The 23,289-nt window shown below is 36.2% G+C and overlaps 2 protein-coding genes across 3 annotated transcripts in view; both read left to right on the top strand.

Annotated features, from left to right (window-relative positions):
- The window catches only part of LOC311291786 (GTPase IMAP family member 8-like), a 32,095-nt gene extending 21,980 nt beyond the window's left edge, over positions 1-10,115 (top strand). The window contains exons 4-7 of one of the 2 annotated variants that reach the window (XM_084411057.1): positions 4,404-5,111; positions 5,563-5,598; positions 5,914-6,504; positions 8,149-10,115. In XM_084411057.1, the coding sequence (XP_084267183.1) occupies positions 4,404-5,111; positions 5,563-5,598; positions 5,914-6,504; positions 8,149-9,362 (2,549 nt within the window). In that variant the 3' untranslated portion in view covers positions 9,363-10,115. Of the gene's footprint in view, positions 1-4,403; positions 5,112-5,562; positions 5,599-5,913; positions 6,505-8,145 lie in introns of both variants that reach the window. The other variant, XM_084411056.1, reaches the window with a different exon arrangement.
- polr2f (RNA polymerase II, I and III subunit F) overlaps positions 1-16,873 on the top strand; it is a 59,219-nt gene extending 42,346 nt beyond the window's left edge. Inside the window, exon 6 of the transcript XR_014627792.1 lies at positions 16,835-16,873. The gene's annotated coding sequence lies outside the window, so the exon portion shown is untranslated. The remainder of the gene's footprint in view (positions 1-16,834) is intronic.
- Positions 16,874-23,289: the final 6,416 nt, after the last annotated feature.

The raw sequence follows: 23,289 nt of genomic DNA, 5'->3' as shown, positions 1-23,289 counted from the left end.
GATAACGACATTTATGAGCATTTTCAGTCAGGTTTTAGATCCAATCATAGTACAGAAACAGCTCTTGTTAAGGTTACAAATGATCTTCTCTTGGCTGCTGATTCTGGTTTCCTGTCTATTCTTATTCTTTTAGATATTAGTGCTGCCTTTGACACTATTAGTCATTCAGTATTACTCGAAAGATTGGCCTGCATTGGAGTAGCTAATAATGTTTTACTTTGGTTTTCGTCTTATCTATGTGACAGAAAACAGTTTGTACAGATTAAGACTGCTCAATCAGAGCCTGTCTCGGTCACTCACGGCGTTCCGCAGGGGTCTGTTTTGGGTCCGCTTTTATTTATTATTTATATTCTACCCCTCGGTTATATTTTTCGTTCCTATGGTATTTATTTTCATTTCTACGCCGACGACACACAAGTATACATATCCACAAGACCAAATGCTTCTCATCCCCCTTCTAACCTTACTAAATGTTTGCAGGATGTTAATATATGGATGACTAATAATTTTTTTAAGTTAAATACAGGTAAAACTGAAGCCCTTCTTGTTGGATCTAGGTCTGCTTTATCTAAAGCTCAATCTTTCCCCTTGCTCATTGATAATTGCCCGGTTAACTTCTCTAGCCAGGTGAAAAGTCTTGGCGTTATTTTTGATGGTTTGCTTTCTTTTAGTTCCCATATCAATAATATTTCACGTACTGCATCTTTTCACTTACGTAATATTACTAGACTTCGTTCTTCACTTTCTCAACACTGTACTGAAGTTCTCATTCATGCCTTGGTTACATCTAGGCTTGATTATTGTAATTCCCTTTTATGTGAGATTCCGAAAAAACAGCTTCACAGACTACAGTTAATACAGAATTCAGCAGCCAGAATTGTAACTCGTACACGTTGTTTTGAACACATAACTCCAATTCTTTACCATCTACATTGGCTTCCTGTTCATTTTCGTGTACATTATAAAATATTACTCCTTACATTTAAAGCACTTCATAATCTGGCTCCTCAATATTTGTCAGATCTTCTTCATCTGTATACACCTCTTAGATCTTTGAGATCATCTTCTGCAGACTTATTGTCTGTGCCAAACTTCAAGATGAGTTCCTTTGGTGGTAGAGCTTTTAGTTGTGTGGCGCCTAAGCTGTGGAATGCATTACCCTTGCACATTCGCCAAATGGATTCAATTTCCTGTTTTAAAGTTCAGATAAAAACGTATCTTTTTAGAATAGCTTTTAATGAAATGATTGTATGATGTATAGCATCGATGTGTTTGTATGTTTTGTACTTATTGCTTTGTTCTATAGTGTAAGGTGTCCTTGAGTGCCTTGAAAGGCGCCCATAAATAAAAGGTATTATTATTATTATTATTATTATTAACAAGAAAGAATGAAGGCTACCCTGTAAAACAACTGCAATCATGTGATAGAAAATTACTCTATTCATCACTATCATCATCCCCGCGATCCTCAATTACAAGTTCATTGGCGAATTCCTCCTCCTCGTCGCTCTCCTCCACTTCTCCCTCTCCAGCCTCCGCTAACTTTTGCCTGCCTTGCTTGCACTAACAGCTCCCGCCCAGATGCGCACGGCTCTCCCTCTTTGAAACAATGGATAAGGTGATCCTCGCTTCCATCAGAAGCTACTGTCAGGCCAGTGAGGCCACATACCTAAGGATAACATCCCGAAGTTAATGAAATATATTATCTCCTCTTTCTTCTTCACACACACACGCGCGCGCGCGCGCGAATAGTGATCAATCGTTCATGAACGGTTGCGTCTGTCACGTGAAATCTAATCAAAACATAGAACAGACGATCTGACGGGTTTTAGAAGATCAAATACAACCCGATACTAAAAAACAGACCAGGCCTCTATTTGAGACCGGCCTTTATTTACCCAAACCTGTCGTCACACCAGGCGTTTAAAAGAGACAGGCGTCTATTTGGGACTCGGCTATTATTTGAAGTTTTACGGTATTTGCATTGCACTGTAGTTGTACCATGTATTACCATAAAGGATCCATCAGTTATCTTTTTTATTGCTAAAATCGGGTCAATGACAGAATATGCTTTTCCCACAATAAGAAAACTTTATTTAATTTAATGTGAAAATCAAATTATATCTCAGTATGGGGGTGTTCACCATTCTTATCCAAGAATGAAAAACCAAATACATGACAACCCTGAGCTTTGGCCATTCCTTATTAAAAATAAATACATTTTATAAGTCTAACTATCGAGATTTTAAATAACTAGAAATGGAACTTTTTTGTACACCACATACAAACCACTGAAATCGGTTGATAAATATATTTTTTGGGGGGTTTATACAGAAAAACCGCAGCTCACCTGTTTACTTGCATTTGATTACAGCGCAGTCTTGCCCTCCGCAAAATGGCGGACGCGTTGACGTATCGCAGCAACGTTCCAAAGCGGCCAATAGGGCGTCTATGTATTTATTATGTCTATGCTTCAAACCCGTTCTTCAGAAAGTCTATGGGTGACGTCACAGACGCTTTGTCCATATTTTTTACAGTCTATGACTTAAACGTGACGCACGTCTAAATTCTCCTCCCCCTTCACATCGGTCACAATCATTTTAATTTATACTTTACCTTTGCAGTTTAAATAAACCACACATATCAAATCAAATCAAGTATATTTGTATAGCGCTTTTCACAATACAGATTGTATCAAAGCAGCTTCACAGTATTAAAATAAAATAATACAACAAAGTTTGTTTCTAGTGAAATTTATTGATTGATAGAATAAAATTAAATATCCCCAAAATATCCCCAACTGAGCAAGCCAAAGGCAACAGTCTCACATATTTCAACAGGGTATCTTGCTTTATTATTATTTATTATGAATTTCTTAAATAAACAAACTTCAACAACATGAGGGTAGATCCTCTGAGCGCTGCTGATGATGCGATGAAGTGACGCTCGAGCGATCAAGTATTCCAATGTATAAAAAAAAGTTACATTCGATTCCTCCGTCCTCGCGTCTTTTCCTTGCAGCCTTCCCTCGCATCCTACAGGGGGCGGAGCTGAGACGCGAGGAAAGGAAACGAGGATGCACAAATAAGAAATGAGAAGCACCCCAGGACGCAATATTTTTTTCCCAGGATGGTTGGGGAAGACTCATGAATATTCATTAGGGAAGTCATCCCTGATTGGTCTGATGACCTACTCTAACCCTGCCCCTAAACCTACCCGTCACTGGGGTCTATGTGATGACCTATCCCAACCCCGCCCCTAAACCTACCCGTCACTGGGGTTAAGACCAATCAGGGATGACTTCCCTAATGAATATTCATGAGTCTTCCCCTACCATCCTGGGAAAAAAAATATCGCCCCCAGGACCGACATTACCCATCCTTGTTATTGATTAAATATGAAAGTAAAACAGCCGGTAGGTGGTGGCAAGTTACTGCTCGGAGAAGATCGACGCTCGCGGTGCCAGGTCCAGTGCATTGATTATTAGAGGTGAATGATGGATCATCAGACAGGCATAACTGTAACAGGTCGTCGTTAGGATGACGAATTTAATGATACCATATTGCCAGGTATACGTATATACCGGCAACAGGTTGAGTTGCAGGCACACATGCAGTTTAAAGGTGTCCTGCCACGGAAATTTTTTTGCCAACTGAGTTGATGGTCGTCTTCTCCTGTATAACAAGTAAGCATCAGTAGCCACGAGTCGCATTGGTGTGACGTCAACTCCCCTCTTTGATTGATTGGCTAGAGGAGTAGCTGTCAATCTAGAACTAGTGGACCAATGGTGACGCTTAAGCCCGCCCTAATTTACATGAAACTCGAACTGCAACATTTGGGAAAGCAAGCGCAGAACATAGAAAGAAGAGCGAAAACATACTTTTTAAGAAAGCATGACCATAAGTTCAAGTTTTGTGCAAAATAACTTTTAATGTGTTTAAAGTTTTTATTCATGCTTGTTATTTCTTGATTCACGCTTATTATATTTTGATCCGTGACCACGTTGTTTGCTATTCTGATCATTTTGCATTTTTTTTTTTCAGTTTGTGCAATATATTTTTACATGTGTTTTTAAATTTTTGATTCACGCTTATTATTTTTTTATACGTGACCGCTATATATTTGGCGGGAATTTGATCCCATAGGTGAGTGCTGTGACTGTTATTGTGACAAATTTATCAGTAATATTTTATTGATAGATCTGTTAAGCTATTTAATACAGCAGCAAGTTAATTGTTGCTAAATGAGACATTATGGTTTTGTCATGAAAGCATCAGGTATTTAATGGTAGTGAAACTGTCTAAACACTGTTCAATGTTTGATAAGATTTTTCTGTATGGAATGTGCAGTGTTAGGAGTGTGCGATGTGAGAATTAAGCATAATATGGTTTCACTCTTTGCAGTGAGGATTGTTCTGCTGGGGAAGAGAGTGTCAGAAAACAGTCGATTGGGAAACTTCATATTAGGAAGAGCAGCGTTTGACAGTGAAGCTCCTCCAGATGTTGTAGAGAGAGTCAGAGGAAGACTGAAGGACAGACATGTGACCATCATCAACAGTCCTCAACTGCTCCAGACACACATCTCAGATCATCAGATCACACAGACAGTGAGAGAGTGTGTGTCTCTGTCTGATCCAGGACCTCATGTCTTCATACTCGTACTGCAATATAAAGACTTCACTGAAGAGGACATGAGAAGAGTGCAAAGTGTCCTGAAAGAATTCAGTGAAGAGGCGATTAAACGCACCATTGTGATCACGACTGATAAAGAGAAACTGAGAGCTAAAGGAGCATCTGTGAAAGTTAAAAAATTAATTCAACAGTTAAATGCCGACTGTGGAGGAGGACATCTGCAGCTTGAACATGAAACAGAGGAATGTCTCTCTGAAATATCTCAACTGTTAGAGAAGATTCTAAGAGAAAACAATGAAGATTTTCTCACATGTGAACCATATGATTATGCAGAAGAAACACTGGAGGATGACTCTTCACTCAGAACAGAGGAAGAGGAAGATTCTGATTTAAAGGATGATGCACAACATCAAGAAACTCATACAGAGACGAAGAAAACAAAACATTTTCTTCATAAAATACCAAAGATAGGATCCTATTGTAAGTTTTTTTTTTTTTTTTTTTTAACAACGTATTCATAACCAATATTCTGACACCAGGTTATTGAACATCAGGGACAGATAATACATGATATTTCAAGTTAATGGATAAGTATAACAACATGTTTGTTTGTTTTTACACTTGATAATATATACAGTCTAATGTAGGGATCCTATACTTATAATTTTCCATAGTTTAAATAATGGAAAAAGCATGTCATATAAATAGACATCTATATTTCAGTCATTTAAATTTTTAGTGTGGGCAGAGATGCTTCTATGAGACGCAAGTCAACAGATATTAGACAACAGTTAAACAAGGTTTCAGTCATGATGCCTTATTATGTACTGAATCATGACATTGGTACTGAAGTGTTTATCATCTCAAGTTGTATGTACCATGAGTTTAAGTTGGTGAAAAATGATTTTTCTTCTTCTTCTTTTTGTTACAGTGAGTAATACAAGTGCAAAGCAAAATCAGCCTACGGGTATGTTTATAAACTGAGTATATGCAAGTTTCCATTTGATCCTTCATATAATAAATCTGAATAATAAAATGTAAGTCTCAGAGGTTTACAGGTTCAGAAAGTAAAAGTCCTCCTCAGTATTTTGTTCCAATCACCTGGATTTGCTAATTCGGACAGGAGAGAGAACTAATTAGTGAAATCAGCTGACTGAGTTCATGGGTGGAATAAACATATGGCAGGACTTTTACTCTTTGGCCCCTGGATTACCCACCTCTGGACAATTTTAAAAAGAGCAATTAAAATACTTTGTTGTTGTTGTTGTTGTTGTTGTTGAAGGAGGTGTAAGTGTCACCAGACAACAGAAGCTGAACTTGGTGCTGTGTGGAAGTGATGAAACACTGAAGGCCACTGTATCTAAATATATAAGAGGAAAAATGAAAAATCGTGTGATCAGTCTGGTGGAGCTTCCAGCTCTCAATCAGCTCTCAGAGGAGGAAGTGATGCGTCAGACTCTCCGCTGTGTGTCTCTCTGTGATCCTGGAGTTCATGTTTTCCTCCTCATTATTCCTGCTGGTCCACTGACTGATGAAGACAAAACAGAAATGGAAGAGATCCAGAAGATATTCGGCTCAAGAATCAAAAACCACCTCATGGTTGTCATAATCCAAGTGAAGAGCATGATTAGCAATCTAAATATATTACACACTTCAGTTACTAAGACTTCTATCCAGACATTTGGAGGTCGTCATTTTATTTTAGAGAACCCCTCACAGGTTCCAGCTCTACTTCAGTATGTGGAGAATATTGTTGAAGAGAACAAAGGAAGTTTCTACACCACCTTCATGTACCTTCAGGCTCGAGTGGAACTGGAGAAAAACAAACACAGAGCTGAAATAGAGGAACTGAGAAGAAGTCCATCAACAGCAGGTATGAGTTCATTAAAGTCTGTGAACTGTTAATGTTACAATTTAAAATAATTTCACAGTTTCATTTTGTTTTTAATGTTAAATTTCAAACAAGTTTGTTTATATATCCCATTTCACACACAAAGTGGTTTACAAAGAAAAGAAATAAAAAAAAATCCTAGAATAATCGCAACAGAAGAAATAAAGATTACAATAGAATCAGAGTATACAAATTATTAACATGATTCCTGAATCACTAAGTTCGGGGTACTCATATCTGGAGTGGAACAAAATCAAGTCAGGGTCGCGATGTTACACTAAACCACTCTCTTCTATTGTCTCTTCATTCCCATGAGCCAATATGGCTTAAGTGCCCCCATAGCGTAAAACCCAAAAATGGGTCTGCCTCTGATGGCCTGGCGTCTCTTCACTCACTTATGAGTGCGAACCCATATCGCTCTCCTTTCTCTCAACCTTTTCTATCCAAACATCCCTAACCAAAAATAATCTTAACAACAAAGATAATTAAAAGAGTTATAAAAATAATTAAGAGTAAAAAGATGATACATAGATAAGATAAAGTGCAATCAGTGGGGCGTACAGCGGCACAGTGCTCAATCAGTAAATGCAAAGCTAAACAGATCCAGTCTGGATTTGAATGTGGCTCCTGTAGGAGCACATCTGATCTCTTCAGGAAGCTGGATCCAAAATAGCTAAAACAAGCTCTCCTTGCTTTAAGTGAACCCTTGGTATTTCTAACTGACTTGATCCTGTGATCTGTTTTTGTCCTGTGATGGTTTATATTCCATGAGCATATCTGCAATGTATTAAGGTCCTAGGCCGTTGAGTGATTTATATTCCAGTAACAGTACTTTAAAATCAATCCTAAATGCAAACAAGCACATTATGAAAGTTAAACTCCTACAGACAATCAGTAGATTAGCATGTAAACCGTTCAAATAAAAATGATGAAGAAGTCAGTGTGGAGAGAAAGTCATTTTGTTCAGTTTCAATAATAACAGAAATAAATCCACTCGGGTGCTCAGCCTCGCACATCAAAACACGAATTCAAAAATACAGTCCAAATGTGTGAAGTCTCTCTCTTCCTCTCCCAGGTTTGCAGGCCACCAGTTACTGGAAATAGAGACAGTTTTAGTCATCATGCACTTTATGACCTCCTCATTACAGCTTGTCTTCGCACTCATTCCCCTGCTGCAGACTTTATCACACCCCCCTTCGTCAGATAGCACATATGCTGTGTTTCTGTTCTTATGATAACAGGTGTCCCTAAAGGTGATGATACACGGGGCAACTTTTTGAGCAATCTTGCTGGGCAATGCTGCAGAGCGATTGTTGCTTGGGAACTTTTACACTGAGAATGGGCAACAAATTTCCAACAAATGGATCATTTAAATTGGTTGTGGGCCCTGTGTCTCACCTGGTTGCCCGTTGCCTGCATCATTGCCCAGAAACATTGCTCAAAAAGTTGTCCCATGTCCCGACAAAGCAGAATCCCTCAGATTTGGTCTCAGGGCACAATGGGGCACAGTGATCCAACCTGTCATGGAACAATAATGTATAGATAGAAAATCATAGAGGATAAGCATTTAGTGTGTGTGTTTCTAGAGAATTTCAATGTAATGACAGTTCCCTTTGTGGTTAGCAGGTGTAACACATGATGATGATCTAAGGATTGTGCTGCTGGGAAAGACGGGTGTTGGGAAGAGTGCAACGGGAAACACCATACTGAGAAGAGACACATTTGAATCAAAACTGACTTCACGCTCAGTGACCCGAGAGTGTCAGAAAGAAAAAGCTGAGTTCAACAGAAGACAGATCACTGTGATCGACACTCCAGGCCTGTTTGATACTGGAGTTGATAATGCTGAGACCAGAAAGGAGATTGTGAAGTGCATCTCAATGGCGGCACCTGGTCCACATGTGTTTCTGCTGGTGATTCAACTGGGACGATTCACTCAAGAGGAGAAAGATGCAGTGAAGATGATCCAGGAGAGTTTTGGAGACAAATCCAGAATGTACACCATAGTGCTGTTCACCAGAGGAGATGAACTTAGAGGAACAAGGGTTGAAGATTTTATCAAAGATGATGATAGTTTGAAGAACATTGTCCAGCAGTGTGGTCACAGATACCATGTGTTCAACAACAACGAGACTAAAGATCAGATGCAGGTTTCTGAGCTTCTTGAGAAGATTGACCGAATGGTGGCAGGAAATGGAGGGAGTTTTTACACCAATGAGATGTTCCAGCTGGTGGAGAAGAACATCAAAGAGGAACAAGAGAGAATCATAAAAGAAAAAGAACAAGAGAACAAAAGAAAAGAAGAAGAGCTGAAAACCAAATATGAAGCTGAAATAGAACAAATGAAGAAAGACAATGAGAGAGAAATACAAGAGATTCAGAATGAACTGAGAAGAACTGAAGAGGAATTTAAAAAGAGAGAAGAAGAGGTCAAGAAAGAGACCCATGAGAACCTTAGAAAAGAGATGCAGAGAAAACTGAAGGAGCAGAAGAAACAAATTGAAGAGGAGAATGAAAGAAAGGAACAATGTTTAGGAAAACAACAACAGAACTTCATTGAATTCCTGGAAGAAAAACACGAGAAGGACAAACAAAAGCTTCAGGAGAAAATTCTAAATGAAACTAGAAAAAAAGCAGAACGTGAATTTAGTGAAAAATTAACGAAAGAAGTGTCTAAAGCTGTAGAAGAAGCTGAAGCAAAAGTACCAAACAGAGCAAAGCGAGCTCGTGACTGGGGTTCCTATGTTCCTGTTGTTGGAGCAGCTGCTGGAGGAGCTGTTGGTGGTAGTGAAGACATTGTGTATTACATTTGCAAAATACTAGCTAAAACTGATTTTTGAGATAAGGGACAAAACATGTTTTAGAAGTTCGAGGGGGTTCGCTATTTTCATCTTCCTGGTTTAAAATTTACATTGTGTCATGCACTATAGTACTTCTAAGACGCGTATGTGTCTCAATAATATTCATGAGACTGAGTTTTCTTATCCTATGAGAAGACACTCTCTTAATTATTCATAACACTGCATGGTGCTTTCCAATGACAGACATGTCAAACTGTGAGACTGCGTAATAGATGAGATTCAAGGTTCCGGTGTTCTGAAATATTGTTTTGCATTTGTGAACAGAATAAAAAGAGAACAATGATGTGATGTTACATTATTCACAAACGTGTATATGGACTGGAGAAGACTATAATTGGCATGTATAACTACAGTATATATTTGGCAAAAGTATGGGCATTTAATTACACATAAACTGTTTTGATTGTTCTGTCATTTCTTAATCATTTGCTCAGTCGGTAAATAATTTTAAAGAGTCTTTGTAAAACCTAAATTGAAGTCTTATTTTTTTTATATTAACAGGGAACATTCCCAACCTTTCCCACCAAAAAACAATGCATTTAGTTGACATATTGCCCCATATTTGTTGGAGACAAGTGTGATGCACTGTGAATCTGGATGCAATTTAATACAGTGGTGATATAAATCTATTAACCTGGTCAAGTTGTGAGCAACCCTACATTCACATTGAAATGTTAGTTCTCTTCTACAAGCTTAAATAATGTAAATAGTTTCATTTTGAATAAAAATAGCAACTGATTCTGTGTTGAAATTTTATTCACAAATTAGGGAATGAGGAGAAATAGTTATTTTCTTTGCTATTCATTTAAGCCTTTTGTTCTAATTGAGCACATGCTAAATAAGTCTTGAGACAAGTTTCTCTATTGGGCTGTTTTATGCGACCGCTTAATGTGCGTGGGAATTATCAATGGATTATTGACTGAGTTTGTCGTCTTCGAACTGCTTAAACCTGTGGAACTTCTTGTGGATGTTTATTGACTATAATCATTGACTTTGAGAAAGATGGACTTGTGACAAGCTGCGTTGGAAACTCAGGTTTCTCTATCATACAAACGATTGAACTGTGTTTGCGTGGTGGGTGAATACGTTTGATGTTACTTGTTTGACATATAATCGCTGCAAAAACTCAACGGATGGTACCCTGTACCTCTTTACAATGATTTCGTTCTATCTGGTTCTATCTCTATCTTGGTTATCTCACAATTCATCATACCCATTAGGATTTTTAACTTTAAAGGGTTGGTTGATTACGATTTCTCTTTTCGAACGTTGTGTAATGTTGCTGTTTGAGCATAAACAACATCTGCAAAGTTACAATGCTCAAAGTTCAAAGCAAAGGGAGATATTTGCTTTTAAAGAAATTGTTTAAGGACTACAACAAACTGTTGGTCGGGACTACACAACATTTCTCACCTTATAGTCTGCAGTGAGAAAGTTTACTGCTGCCTGACCACTGGAGTTTATAATTAGTTTATTATAATTAAACTGTTGTTATTGTTAATTTTCCCACACTGAAAAAAATGATACTTTGGATTAACTTTTTGATATTACTAATTTTTTTTTAGTTTTTCTCAAATTGTATTTATGATTTAGTTAAAACCATAAATTTTGATTAATGTCAAGCCAAAATTTTAAGTTTTACCTTTACCCAAAGTACACAGCAAAAACTCCAGTGTTAAATTAACACTCAAGAGTGTTAAAGTTAATGAGATAATTAAGTGATTCATTTAGTGATGGTTGAGCATTATTGAAGACACCTGATGTTAACAAGCAGAATCACTGAAGGAGAAAATCACAAATTGTAAGTTACCATTATGGTGATGGGTGTTTGCTTTAGTTGGACTCTTGACCATTATATGTTTACTTTAGATTTTGTTTGTCTGCTGTTATTGATTTATAACAGTCAAATGAACAAAGAAAAGTGTGATCTGAGAGTGTTGGTTATGTTTTGACATAATCATGCTGTGATCTGAAAAATGAAACTTATTGAGATAGTTTGGTTTAACTTGTTAATTTCAGCAGCTCTGCGATTCTACAGCATATGATTATCAGTATTTTTCTTATAATCCAAAATATTTAATAAACATTGTTCTGATCAAAAGACTTTCAAATGAATTTATTTAGAAACACAGACATCAATAATCAGCCTGTGAATCTCAACAATGGTGACAATAATAAAGCATGTTGCAGTGGCTGCCACCAATCACAACTCATTAATGGCTCCCATCATGCATTGCATTATGAATAAATTATGATCTGAATTGTCTATGTAATTTACTTTTCCTAATTGAATATTCTGCTCCTCACCATTGTTGAGATGCATAGACTGAATCTTGACGTCTGTGTGTGCCTAAAAGAAAGTCTTTTTTTTTTTAAACAACTTTTAAGAAATCCTTTGTATTATATCTAAAATTCTGGATATTTATGCAGAATCACAGTTATGTTGTAACCAACAACATAAACCTATGTCAGAAATAACAATCTTAATGTGATCAGTGATCAAGTTCAAATGATGATTGTCATAATATAACCAACACCATCAGATCACTTTTTTTTACTTTGCTCATCTGTCAGTTATAACTCAGATACAACAGCCAAACAAAGTCTAAAGTAAACGTATATGGGTCAAGAGTCCAACTAAAGCAAACAATGATCACCATAATGGTAACTTACAATTTGTGATTTTCTCCTTCAGTGATTCTGCTTGTTAACATCAGGTGTCTTCAATAATGCTCAATCATCACTCAATTAATCACTTAATTATCTCATTAACTTTAACACTCTTGAGTGTTAATTTAACACTGGAGTTTTTGCTGTGTACTTTGGGTTAAGGTAAAACGTTGAGTTGGAAAAAATAAAAATTTTGGTTTGACATTAATCAAAATTTATGGTTTTAACTAAATCATAAATACAATTTGAGAAAAACTTAAAAAATTAGCTGTAACAAATTACATCAATTTTTTTAAGTTAATCCAAAATATCCTTTTAGAGGGCGTAACACTTACTTTGAGACAAAGTGAAAACAGAAGGTATAAACTGAAAATCACAATTTTCCATTGGACCAATGCAAATATATATTTTGAATGAATTGCACATTTCACTTTTTTCAGTGCATGATGCAGCATTGTCCATATAAAAATGATCGGGCAGACCAAACCGTAAGTCATAGAGACTTGAAACTTCGGGGGCTGGTAGTACTCACACCGCCTACAACGTCACAAGGGCCCGCCCCAATCGGCCTGACGGGGGTGCTACAGCGGTCAAAAGTACGAAATGGCTCATAACTCCTAAACCGTTAGATGTAGGCTCAAGTGTCTTTTATCGTTGGAATCCTTGGGTCAATGCGTTTAGTAGGATTTGCTCCCCCTTCAGGCACCTTTTTTGAGTAAATTGAGGCCTTTTGAAAAACCTACTTTTGCGAACTACTAGGGTTTTGGCCTGATCAGAACCAAACCACTGCAGAAATATTCTCTGGACAGTGACTCAATAATCATTAAAAAAAAATTGAAATTTCAATTCACAGTCGCTAAGGGGTCCAAAATGTTCAATGTGACCAGGGCCACTTTTACTAAAACACCTATAACTTGTGAACGGAAAGAGATATTTTCACGAAACTCGGAACACATGTTTATGAGCTCAATCTCAGGTTACATGAAAAAAAATTGCGACAATTGGCGACTTGGTGGTGCTATAACAGGGAAAAAAATCATGAAAATGGCTATAACCGCACCCAACCGTTAGTCCGATGAAAATTGGCATGCAGTGTCTTTGTCCAGGGTGCCATGATAATCTATGAGAACATTGGTGTATCTCAAAAAAACTCAGTACGTGTCATCGGCACAATGCCCTGAAGGAGCCTGAGAAGTTTCAAGCCAGCGTTTTTCACGAGAGTGATCTCCTTAGACTCCTGAATCCTTGCTGAGTCCAACGATACAAAACATGCCAGGTTTCGCCTTATGGTTTGTGTAACTGTGTCATTTAGCACTTTAAAAAACTTGCGATTATCTTTGAAACCGTTAGTCCGATCGAGACAAAAACACCACAGTAAATTTGAAAACATTGATCAATAGCTAAACAATAACGCCCAAATGTCAAAATTATGATAGGAACTGACAAAAAAAAATCCAATATCACCCATAGATCATTTTTATGCTCTCATAACTATAAGTGTCTAAACTTCAAAACGAAATGAGATATTTACAACAAATTTGACACAGTATGGGCAGACTTTGAGGACACCTAATAAAAGTGGTGGAGATCAGTCAAGACATGGTGCTATAGCTGTCAAAAAATTTTTTAAAAACATATTTTTCCTCGGTAAATTACCTGTATATGCTGTAAATGGTATTTTTCATCAATCATCTAAGTTTATTTGTATATTTAGATCCCCATTAGCCACTACCTAGGCAGTGGCTACTCTTCCTGGGGTCAACAAGTAAAATATACAAAACTACATTTAATCAACAACAATAAAAAGTTAAGTCAATGACACATATTAACCCAACATTCATTCCAAATATCTAATTTTTATTGTTAAAAAATGTGTAATATCAAAGGTAAATCATTCCATATTTTAATTCCTCTATATATTACAGTCCGTTGTTTTGCAGTGGTTTTCGAAACAGGAAATAAATTAAAAAAACAGCCTGGCGTTAAAATTATGACTAGTACTATTATACAAAAGTTGAGAGTACAAGACATTAGGAACTCTAGACACAGAAATATTTCTTATAAAACAAAGCAGAGAGACAATCCTTGACCAGTGCATTCTTAGCTCTTCTATTACAGTTTAAAGTGAGTTGTGTCGCTCTGTTCTGGACTAATTGTAATTTTTCAATTAGTTAGCCTAACAATTGTGTTAAGTTATTGTGTTATAACTTGATGTACTCGGCCACACCACTGGGCAATAATCTAAGCAAGAACCATTTTTTGCACAATTTTAGAAATACAGTGTTGTGGTAAAAAGGTTTACACATCTCTTAATAACTGGCAAACCTCTTCCCACCTGTTATTTTCATATGTTCATATCTGTTTTGACCACTTCAGCCTACTGTCTAATATAAGTCCAAGAAGTCTTATTTCCTCTACCTGTTCAATAGGCAGAGTCTTTACAGACACATGTAACTTTTGATTCAGTTTGATGCAAATAAATGATAAAAGCCTTTGGTTTTTATCAAGTTTAGAAACAACTTATTATTCTGAACCTACATTATGACCAATTGTATTTCTTCATCCAAAGCAGTAGACAACTGCTTAATTGATGTTGCAGGTAAATATAATGTTTTATCATCTGCACACATGACTGTCCACACACTTTAAAACAAAAGGAAGATCATTGGTCTTAAACAACTTCCTTGAGTCACACCACATTGCAACTCTTTCACATCTGAATAGCTTCCATTATAAATACACATTGTCCCATTAGACAGTTAACTTTCAAACCAAATTTTCTGTAGATGAATAACCTTTGCATCTTTCCAGGTTAAAGGAAAAATCCCCTTTTCAATACTGATATTAAAGATGTGGCAAACTGGGCCAGCCAAACAACATTTCTTCCCTTAATTTATCAACTTTATTTATGATTTTTTTTTTCTTAAATAATTTCCAATTTCATATGGTTTAAAATAGTTAAAAAAGATTCACCTGTATCAATAAAAGAAGGAATTTCCTATCCATTATTTCACTGAGTGTACTGCAGATTTTTTTACAATCATATTTACATTCACTTATTTTAATTTTGTAAAACATTCTTTTCTTTTTCCTATTAATTTTATTTACTTGATTTCTTAATTTGCAAAAGACGTCCCAATCCTCCCAGTTCTGTTTGCTGTACCCTTTGCCACATCTCTCTCAAACATAATGTTTTTCAACTCATTACCAATCCATGGTGTCCTGTAACATTCTTCACTGTATATTTTTTCATATGTGCATGTTTGTCCAACAAATGGTAAAATAATCTTTCAAATGCTGACAATGCATTATCAGGATGAACTTCCTTATAAACATCAATCCAACATACATTATTCACAATGATTCTTGACTGAATCTCTTATATGATCTTTTATAAATTACTTTTTGTTTCCTAAGTTTTTTAAGTGTTCACATGCTTGCTAAAAAAAAATGTAATATATTTTTACGCATGTGCTTAAAGGCCTTAAACTGTTTGAACCCCGATAAATGCTGCTTGCAGCTTTAATTATGCTTGTTGTTGTCACTGACATTGAAAAGGCAGAATGTGACAGTTGGTCAGTGTGGTATTAGTGCAATGCAATATTAATCATGAAAAAATTATATGAAAAGTGACTTTTACTGTATCTCATAATGTAGCCTAGTCAGTGCAGTGAAATCTTTGATTTGGGTCAAATTAAAAACTTTAGAAGAAAACTAGAATTATGAAGATAGGCGTGTTTGTTTGTGTCTTGTATTCTCAAAAAATTTAAGTGTAGGGGAGAGCGGGGCACAACCTAACGCTTTTTGACTTTCTCAGTTTGTGTAAATCTACTTATGGTTCAGAGTATTTATTTTTTCCCACATTAATTTCCCACATGTCTACTACAATTATGTGTTTTTGTTTTATCAATACAGTATATACTTTTTTCTTGATATACCCCGAAAGAATGGAAGTGAAATGTGACAACATGCCCCATAGGTGCGGTACATTGTAACATGTGCAGGGGCACATTGTAACATGACCATATGACAGCTTAAAATGTTATCTGATCTAATAAAAAAAATATACAAAACAAACCAAAATATTTTCTAAATAAAATACAATTAAAAAACTTTTTCATATAAAATAATGGCAATTTTTAATAATTAAATAGAAACTCATTTTTGAGTTTTGACTACGAACACATGAAAACACAGCTATACAACATAGTTCAAAACAAATAAATAATTAGTAATTTCTGAACATTGACTCTCAGTCTTTATTCACGTTTTTCTCACGTTTTCTCAATAAAATTAATAAAAGTATAGAATATAATAGCATATTTCTAATAGGGGCACATTGTAACGCAGTGTTACAACATGCCCCGCCTGCACAACTGGGATTTAAACCCTGCTAGTGTCTTCTGCTAGTTAGCGAAGCATTAAAGAACTATCTCAACTGTTAAATAACATCTTGGAGATTAAAATAATATCAGATTTGTCTTATTTTAAATAAACACAAAAAAATAGAGATGAAAAATTATCTTAAGTAAGAAATTTACTTTTGCTATGGTTTAATAAATGTCTATGGATATCTTCCAAAAAATAAATAATTTTGGCGGATTTTTTTTTTCTATATAGTGTTGATATGACAACTAGTAAATACACAAAGTTTCGTTATCCAAACATGTGCGGAAGTATTTAAAACAAGCGTGTTACAACTAACCCCGCGTTAGGTTGTGCCCCGCGCTCCCCTATATATGACTGTACTGTGTATATACTGGTTTGGTTTCATCCTGCAGGTCTGGTGTTCGTCCACATGAGGGCAGCACACACACACACACACACACACACACACCATAAACACACACACTTCACTCTGAATCTCTTATTTAATGTGTATTTGTGTTTTATTCATGCGAGATTAAACCTTTTTGTAGTAAATGCCACTCTTTGTTTTTATCTTTGTTGTTGGGAAATACTGTGTCATCGGTAGATTCGCACTCAACGCTTTAATTGTTTATAGTTGAGTGTTTATAAATTAATATTGCTGATTAAATACAATTAAACTCGATATACAGCATCTACAATCAAATGTTGATTGCCACTAAATCATTTTGTACTTAAGTTTGTAAAACGGAGGGTATGCAGAATGAGTTGTTTTGTTTCTAAATAACGCTAATAAAGAGGGCAAAACTATAAAAGTGGAGGAAATGAAGGAAACCGTCGATTAACTAAACGTCAATTACAGTAACAGGCTGTCTTTAAAGATATAATTATGCAATTATCTGTTTCATATCTGATTCAGAAATATATTTTTTAAGTTCTAATAATAAAAATATTCAGCTCAGCTTAACAGTTGATAAAGTTTTCGCGCTGAAAAGGTTTTGCTTCATATCAAATGTATCAGTTTTTGCAAGAGCGATGTGATCTAAATGTAAATATTCATTGTTTACACTGTTAGGTGTGTGAATAAACGTTTTGAAGTGAAACTTGTGGAAACTTGCCGCCATGGAATAAAAAATAATATTTGCGACTTTATATCTCACAATTCTGAGAGAAGAAAGTCCCAGTTTGAGGATAACTCTCAGTGAGGAAAAAAGTCAAAATTTGCGAAATATAAACATACAATTAGTAGGAAAAAAGCCAGAATTGTGAGATAAGGAGTCATATTTACCTTTTTTTGTTCTTTTATTATTCTTTTTCTTTTATTCTGTTGTGGTCAAGCTTCCAGAGAAACTCGCTACTTTACCAGTGGATGAACATCTGATGATGTCGTTCATGTGGGCGGAGTTTAATGTGCATTTCATTTGCACACAGTTAATTCAGACTGCACGGTGTGCTGTTACTGTTTAAACAATAATAATTGAAGACAAAATATGTAATATCCAACAATAAGCTCTTTCAAGCAGTAGTGTGTTATATATTGTCACATTACCGCATTATATTGTATGTTTAATTTAGCATGTGAGGTGTACTTTCCAAAAGTGGTTAAAGATGCAGTGTGTGATTGTAGCGGCATCTAGTGGAGAGGTTGTGAATTGCACCCAGCAGAAGTTAGGGTGGTCGACAGGAAGTGATGTCGTCTGAGACAAGCGTGCCACACAAGCCCTGAAAAGTGAAGCCAAAACGTCTCGATCGCCCCCCGGTGACTGGTCCTAGTATAGGTCATAAGCCCCGCCTCCCCGTGTTATTCAACGGGACGTGAGACCAACTAAACAAATAAAATACACTTCAAATATCTTTTTTCCAAACGTGGTTTCTTTCATTTGCTGTCGTTTTATCACGCTGATGTGAGTTCAAGTGTCTGTTTCAAAAATAAGTTGTTTTTTAGTTAGTTACATGATGCGGTGGTGTAACGTCATGATTGACAGCTGTGATTGACAGGTTCTCTGAGCGAAGTAGTCACTGAAGCACCAACGGACATTTTTTCGGGATCTTCGGAGGACTGAGGAGATTGTATTTACTTTATTTTAACAAGCCTCTTGTCCTACTGCAATCAATTTTTAAAAAAGTGTGCAGAATCCACTCTCCCTAAGTGCATTCTGCGGGAGTGAGGGCGGAGCGTTGACTTCGCGGCTTTACTTCCTGCTCACTACTGCTTAGGTCTGGTCCCGAGATCGCTACTGCGCAGACTCAAGTTCCAATATGTCAGCGCCATATCGAGACTCTGGCGGCTTCAGTTCTCATCAATGGAAGAGAGCGAAGGGGAATATATAGAAACAAGACTCTCTTTATAGAAAACTGGTTTAAACATGATATTATGCTGGTATCCCAATTATTAAATAACTCAAATCAAATTTTAACTTATGATGATTTCACACATAAATTTAATTTCCATCCTCCAAGAAAAGAATTTGATATTGTAACCAGAGCTATACCCCATGGGATCATCACCCTACTTAGAGATGAGTCAGAGTTGGATCAAATTAATATATCATTCTCCAATAATGTTTCAATAAATGGTCTACCTTTTCTAGACAGAAAAGTCAACAACAAAGTAATAAAAAACCTTTTATGTGCAAAATCTATCCCTGCTTCCAGATACAAATGGTCCCCTTTATATGAAAATATTAATTGGAATAGAGCATGGAGTAACCCACACACATTTTTAATTACAAACAAAGTAAAAGAAATATCATTTAAAATTCTTCATCATTATTACCCCTGTAACAAGATTATTTCTAAATTTATCCCTACTGTAGACGAAAAATGTAGCTTCTGCTCTCTGGAAACAGAAACATTAGACCCTATAGCTGTTCACATAGCTCTTCTCTGTGGAATGATATACAGTGTTTCATTAATGGACAACTTGGCTCAAACATTCACTTATCTAATTTTGACGTCTTCTTTTACTTTTCTGACTCAAACTCCTCTGTACAATATATAGTCAACTTATTTATTTTGTTTGGAAAATTCTTTATTCATAAATCGAAATTTATGAAGAACATACCTCTTTTCAATGTTTTTAAACTTGACTTAAAAAATTATATAGATTGTATCTCTGGATTAGATGGTAAATCAGCATCAAAATGTATGCAATACTTATCTAAGTTAACTTTATAATTAATTTAACTGATATTTACTGTCTGATACTCTGGCTGTATACTTTTATGTTATTTATAATTTTTATACAGATTATTTGTTACTTGTATGATATTTGTCTCAACTCTCTATTGGCTGATGTGTATTTCTTACTTTTATTAATTTTTTATTCCTTTTGAAAACGTGAACTGCATCTAAATGAATTTTGTATTACAAGATTAATTTATTTTTTTGAAAATTGTATCAAATGTGTTATGCATTAATAAAAAAAAAATAAATAAATAAAAAAAGAGAGCGAAGGGGCGTTGTCCATCTTTTTTTACAGTCTATGGTCTGAGACAGCAGAGAGTAGCCAGTTCAGCAATGAGGTTTATTTAATTATTCAGTAAAACAATATGTTATTGCGAATATTATTGTTACTTTATTCATCATTGTGTGAGTGTTTTATTCGCTGACTTTAGCTTTAGCTTCTTTGCACGAAGAACAACATAGTAACGAAACGCGTTTGTGCGTTCAGGGCCACTGTAGTAACATGTCGATGTAAGCGGACCCGCGGTGTGTGTAGAGAGAAATGGCTCATTCTAAGGTAATAAAAACATAACGGTTCATTAAGTATGTCTTTATACACCACTGAAAACATAGTAATGTATATGAAAATGCATTTCTGTCAACAGATCCTTCTTTATACACAATGCAACTTTAAAATGAATTTTAGGCCCTGTCCCAAAAAGAAACCCTGAATATAGTTCATTTTCCACGTTCTGCTCTGCCTTGAACACAGTTGAGTGTGTGAGCTTTACATAGTACACTCCTACACAGTGCACAGACCATCATCTTCTCTTGTTAGTGTCTCTTGCTCTGCCTGCCACATGTGTAGTGGAGTCTCTTCTCTGTCAGCACTGAGGGTGAAACATTTATAAGAAAACCATCTTTTATTAGAGTAAAAGCTTACATTAAACTGCCAAATGAGTACATATTTAGCCTATGTTGTAGTTAATTTGTAGGCTACATTAAATGAATGAATTCATTGTTTGCTGAATCTTACTTCCATGAAGAGTTTGTGTCTTTTTGAGATATAACATGGTGTCAAATGTACTAGAGACACGCATCCAAACTTTCACAGAGGATAGAGCAAAACAAAACGCCGTCACCAATTATAAGTCTAAAACGAGAAGTTTTAAAGAAAAGTTTAGGAGATTTTCAATATAAGAAAAGAGCAGTAACGTCATGTGTCAGGTCAGAGGTCATTCGTCCACCAGAACTCGACTCTCTCGTGAACACGCGTGCGGCTGTTGCCGGAAGCCCGTGATTACAGTGTATAAAGTTATGGCGATCTTTCTTACAAAAACCCATCGCTTCACTTCTGAGGGCATTTATTAACATGTTTTATGAGAGATGGATGCGCTTTTTGGAGCTTGAGAAACTTGGGCACCATTCACTCCCATTATAAAGCCTGGAAGAGCCAGGATTGTGTCCGGCTGGAAGAACACACTCATATTAGGATGAGGCTTGAGGGTGAGTAAACCACGGCATCATTTTCATGTTTGGCTGAAGTATTCCTGGGCCCCTACGGTCTTGTGGACTTAGATACACAAACACACGAGCACTAGTGCACATGAAGTGTGCCGTTTGAGACGGGGCCAGTATACATCAGTTCCAGTTCATTCCTCACACTGATCCTGAAGATGAGCAAACTGATGACTGTGATTCATGAGTATAGAAAGTGTACAGTAGACGCATACTTATGGAAGCCGTCACAGGAGAAAATATCATGCTTTTGTCAAACAGTATGTCAATATTTTGACTTTTTATGTCACCTTTATGTCTATAGTGCTTTTTACAATACAGACTGTTTCAAATCAGCTTTACAGTGATAACAGGAAAATAACGCAACAGAGTTTGTTTCTGCTGTACATCAGATCTAGAAGAAAATAGTGTCATAGTCCAGTTCATTGTTAGTTCATTTTTGTTGTAAATCTATTTATTTATTCATTTTATGTCGTAATTAAGGCATAACTATGAAATGAAAAGCTGGAATTATGACAGTCATAATTAGATTGTTTTTTTGTAAATTGTAAATGTCATAATTATGACTTGTTGTTCATAATAAGGACTTAGTATGTCACAATCGGTCTACCAAAGCATGATTGTTTGTGGTGGAAATATATACACAGCTCCAGTGTGGTATGGATAGTTACATCAAGTAATTGGGTTTCATGTATAACTAGTGCACAGTATCCAGTGAATGATACTCTAGTATCACTTCTGAACACAGATTCGCAGTGGCTGATGGGAAATTAATATTGATAACCCTCATGATACATGGAGTCACAGTCGTATGATGATATAGTGGCAGAAAACTAGCCATGTTTCAGATGCTGGGTTAGACTCGTCCATCTGCTCTCTCTCTCTCTCTCTCTCTCTCTCTCTCTCCTTCTCTCTCTCTCTCTCTCTCATTGCACTGTTTAGGAATGTGCAAATCCTGCTGCAGTGAGACCTGCAGTGTGTGTATGTGTGTGTCTTTGTATCCAGTGAAACTGCAGGCCAGTACCCCCCCTCCCCTCCTCTCGCTCAGCCAGAGCTGAATGAGTCTCTTTGTTTAACCAAAGTATCACACAGATGATTAAATCAGGGGAATTAGAAATCAGCTTCAGTTCTCAGCACACACACACACACACACACACACACACACATGCAGATATACAGGGCAGCACACACACACATATTAATGCAGAAATGCAGAGGATGTTGAGATATGCGCTGTCATGATATTGGTTTCAGCCAATCAGGATGAACCTGCAAGCTCATATGCATAATAAAAGCAAACTGGTTTCATTATGAATCATAAGCATATACTGCACATATTTCAAACATTAATATTATATATTGTTGTCCCATGACCTCATTATTTTGCATGTTTAATTCAGTTATGGAAATCAAGTCAAGCATGTTGCATTATTATATACAATATCTTATTTACAGTGTGTATACTGGAGTTAGGCTAACCATTTTGTTTCCCATAATGTTCCCAAAACATGCATTTTTCTAAAGTTTGTGTTTGAAGTTTTATTTATGAAAAAATAATGTTCTTTTTAGGTTTGAAGAACGTTCCACTGACTTTCAGCTAACAACCTCTTTACTCTGATATAATTTAACCTGCTGAATGTCAGTTATATTCAGTGCAGAAAATTAATATATTGTGGATATACCGAATTCTGTGGAAATATACGGATAATAATACCAGTAGCCTATAGATGATAAATGATTCTATCGTAATGTGCTATTCTGAAAACTGACGTGACTTGTGTCATGATCTCACAGGTAGAGCAGATAAGATTAATATTCAAGTGTGTGTGTGTGTGTGTGTGTGTGTGTGTGTGTGTGTGTGTGTGTGTGAAAATGAAGACGCGTTTGTACAGACTGCAGCTTTATTTAGAGTGAGGGAAGTTAGTCACTGCTCTCTTCTATTTACACTGATAAAGAAAAACAACAACACTTGTACCCACCACAGAATTACACGACAAAAGTTTCCAACATCAGAGTAAAACGCTACTGATAAAAAATGAAAACAAAAAAAAACAAATATAAATAATATTTTGTAATATATAACAATAATGTTGTTTGTTTGCTTCAGTTGTTTTTGAATAGTACTAATAAAGAGGGCGAAAACTATAAAAAGTAGTACCGGGGGGGGGGGGGGGGGGGGGGGGGG

The sequence above is a fragment of the Rutilus rutilus genome (assembly GCF_951802725.1).
Source record: "Rutilus rutilus genome assembly, chromosome: 1".
Lineage (NCBI taxonomy): Eukaryota > Metazoa > Chordata > Actinopteri > Cypriniformes > Leuciscidae > Rutilus > Rutilus rutilus.
Note: the sequence above shows the minus strand (reverse complement) of the source record. Positions and strands in the feature narration are given on the sequence as shown.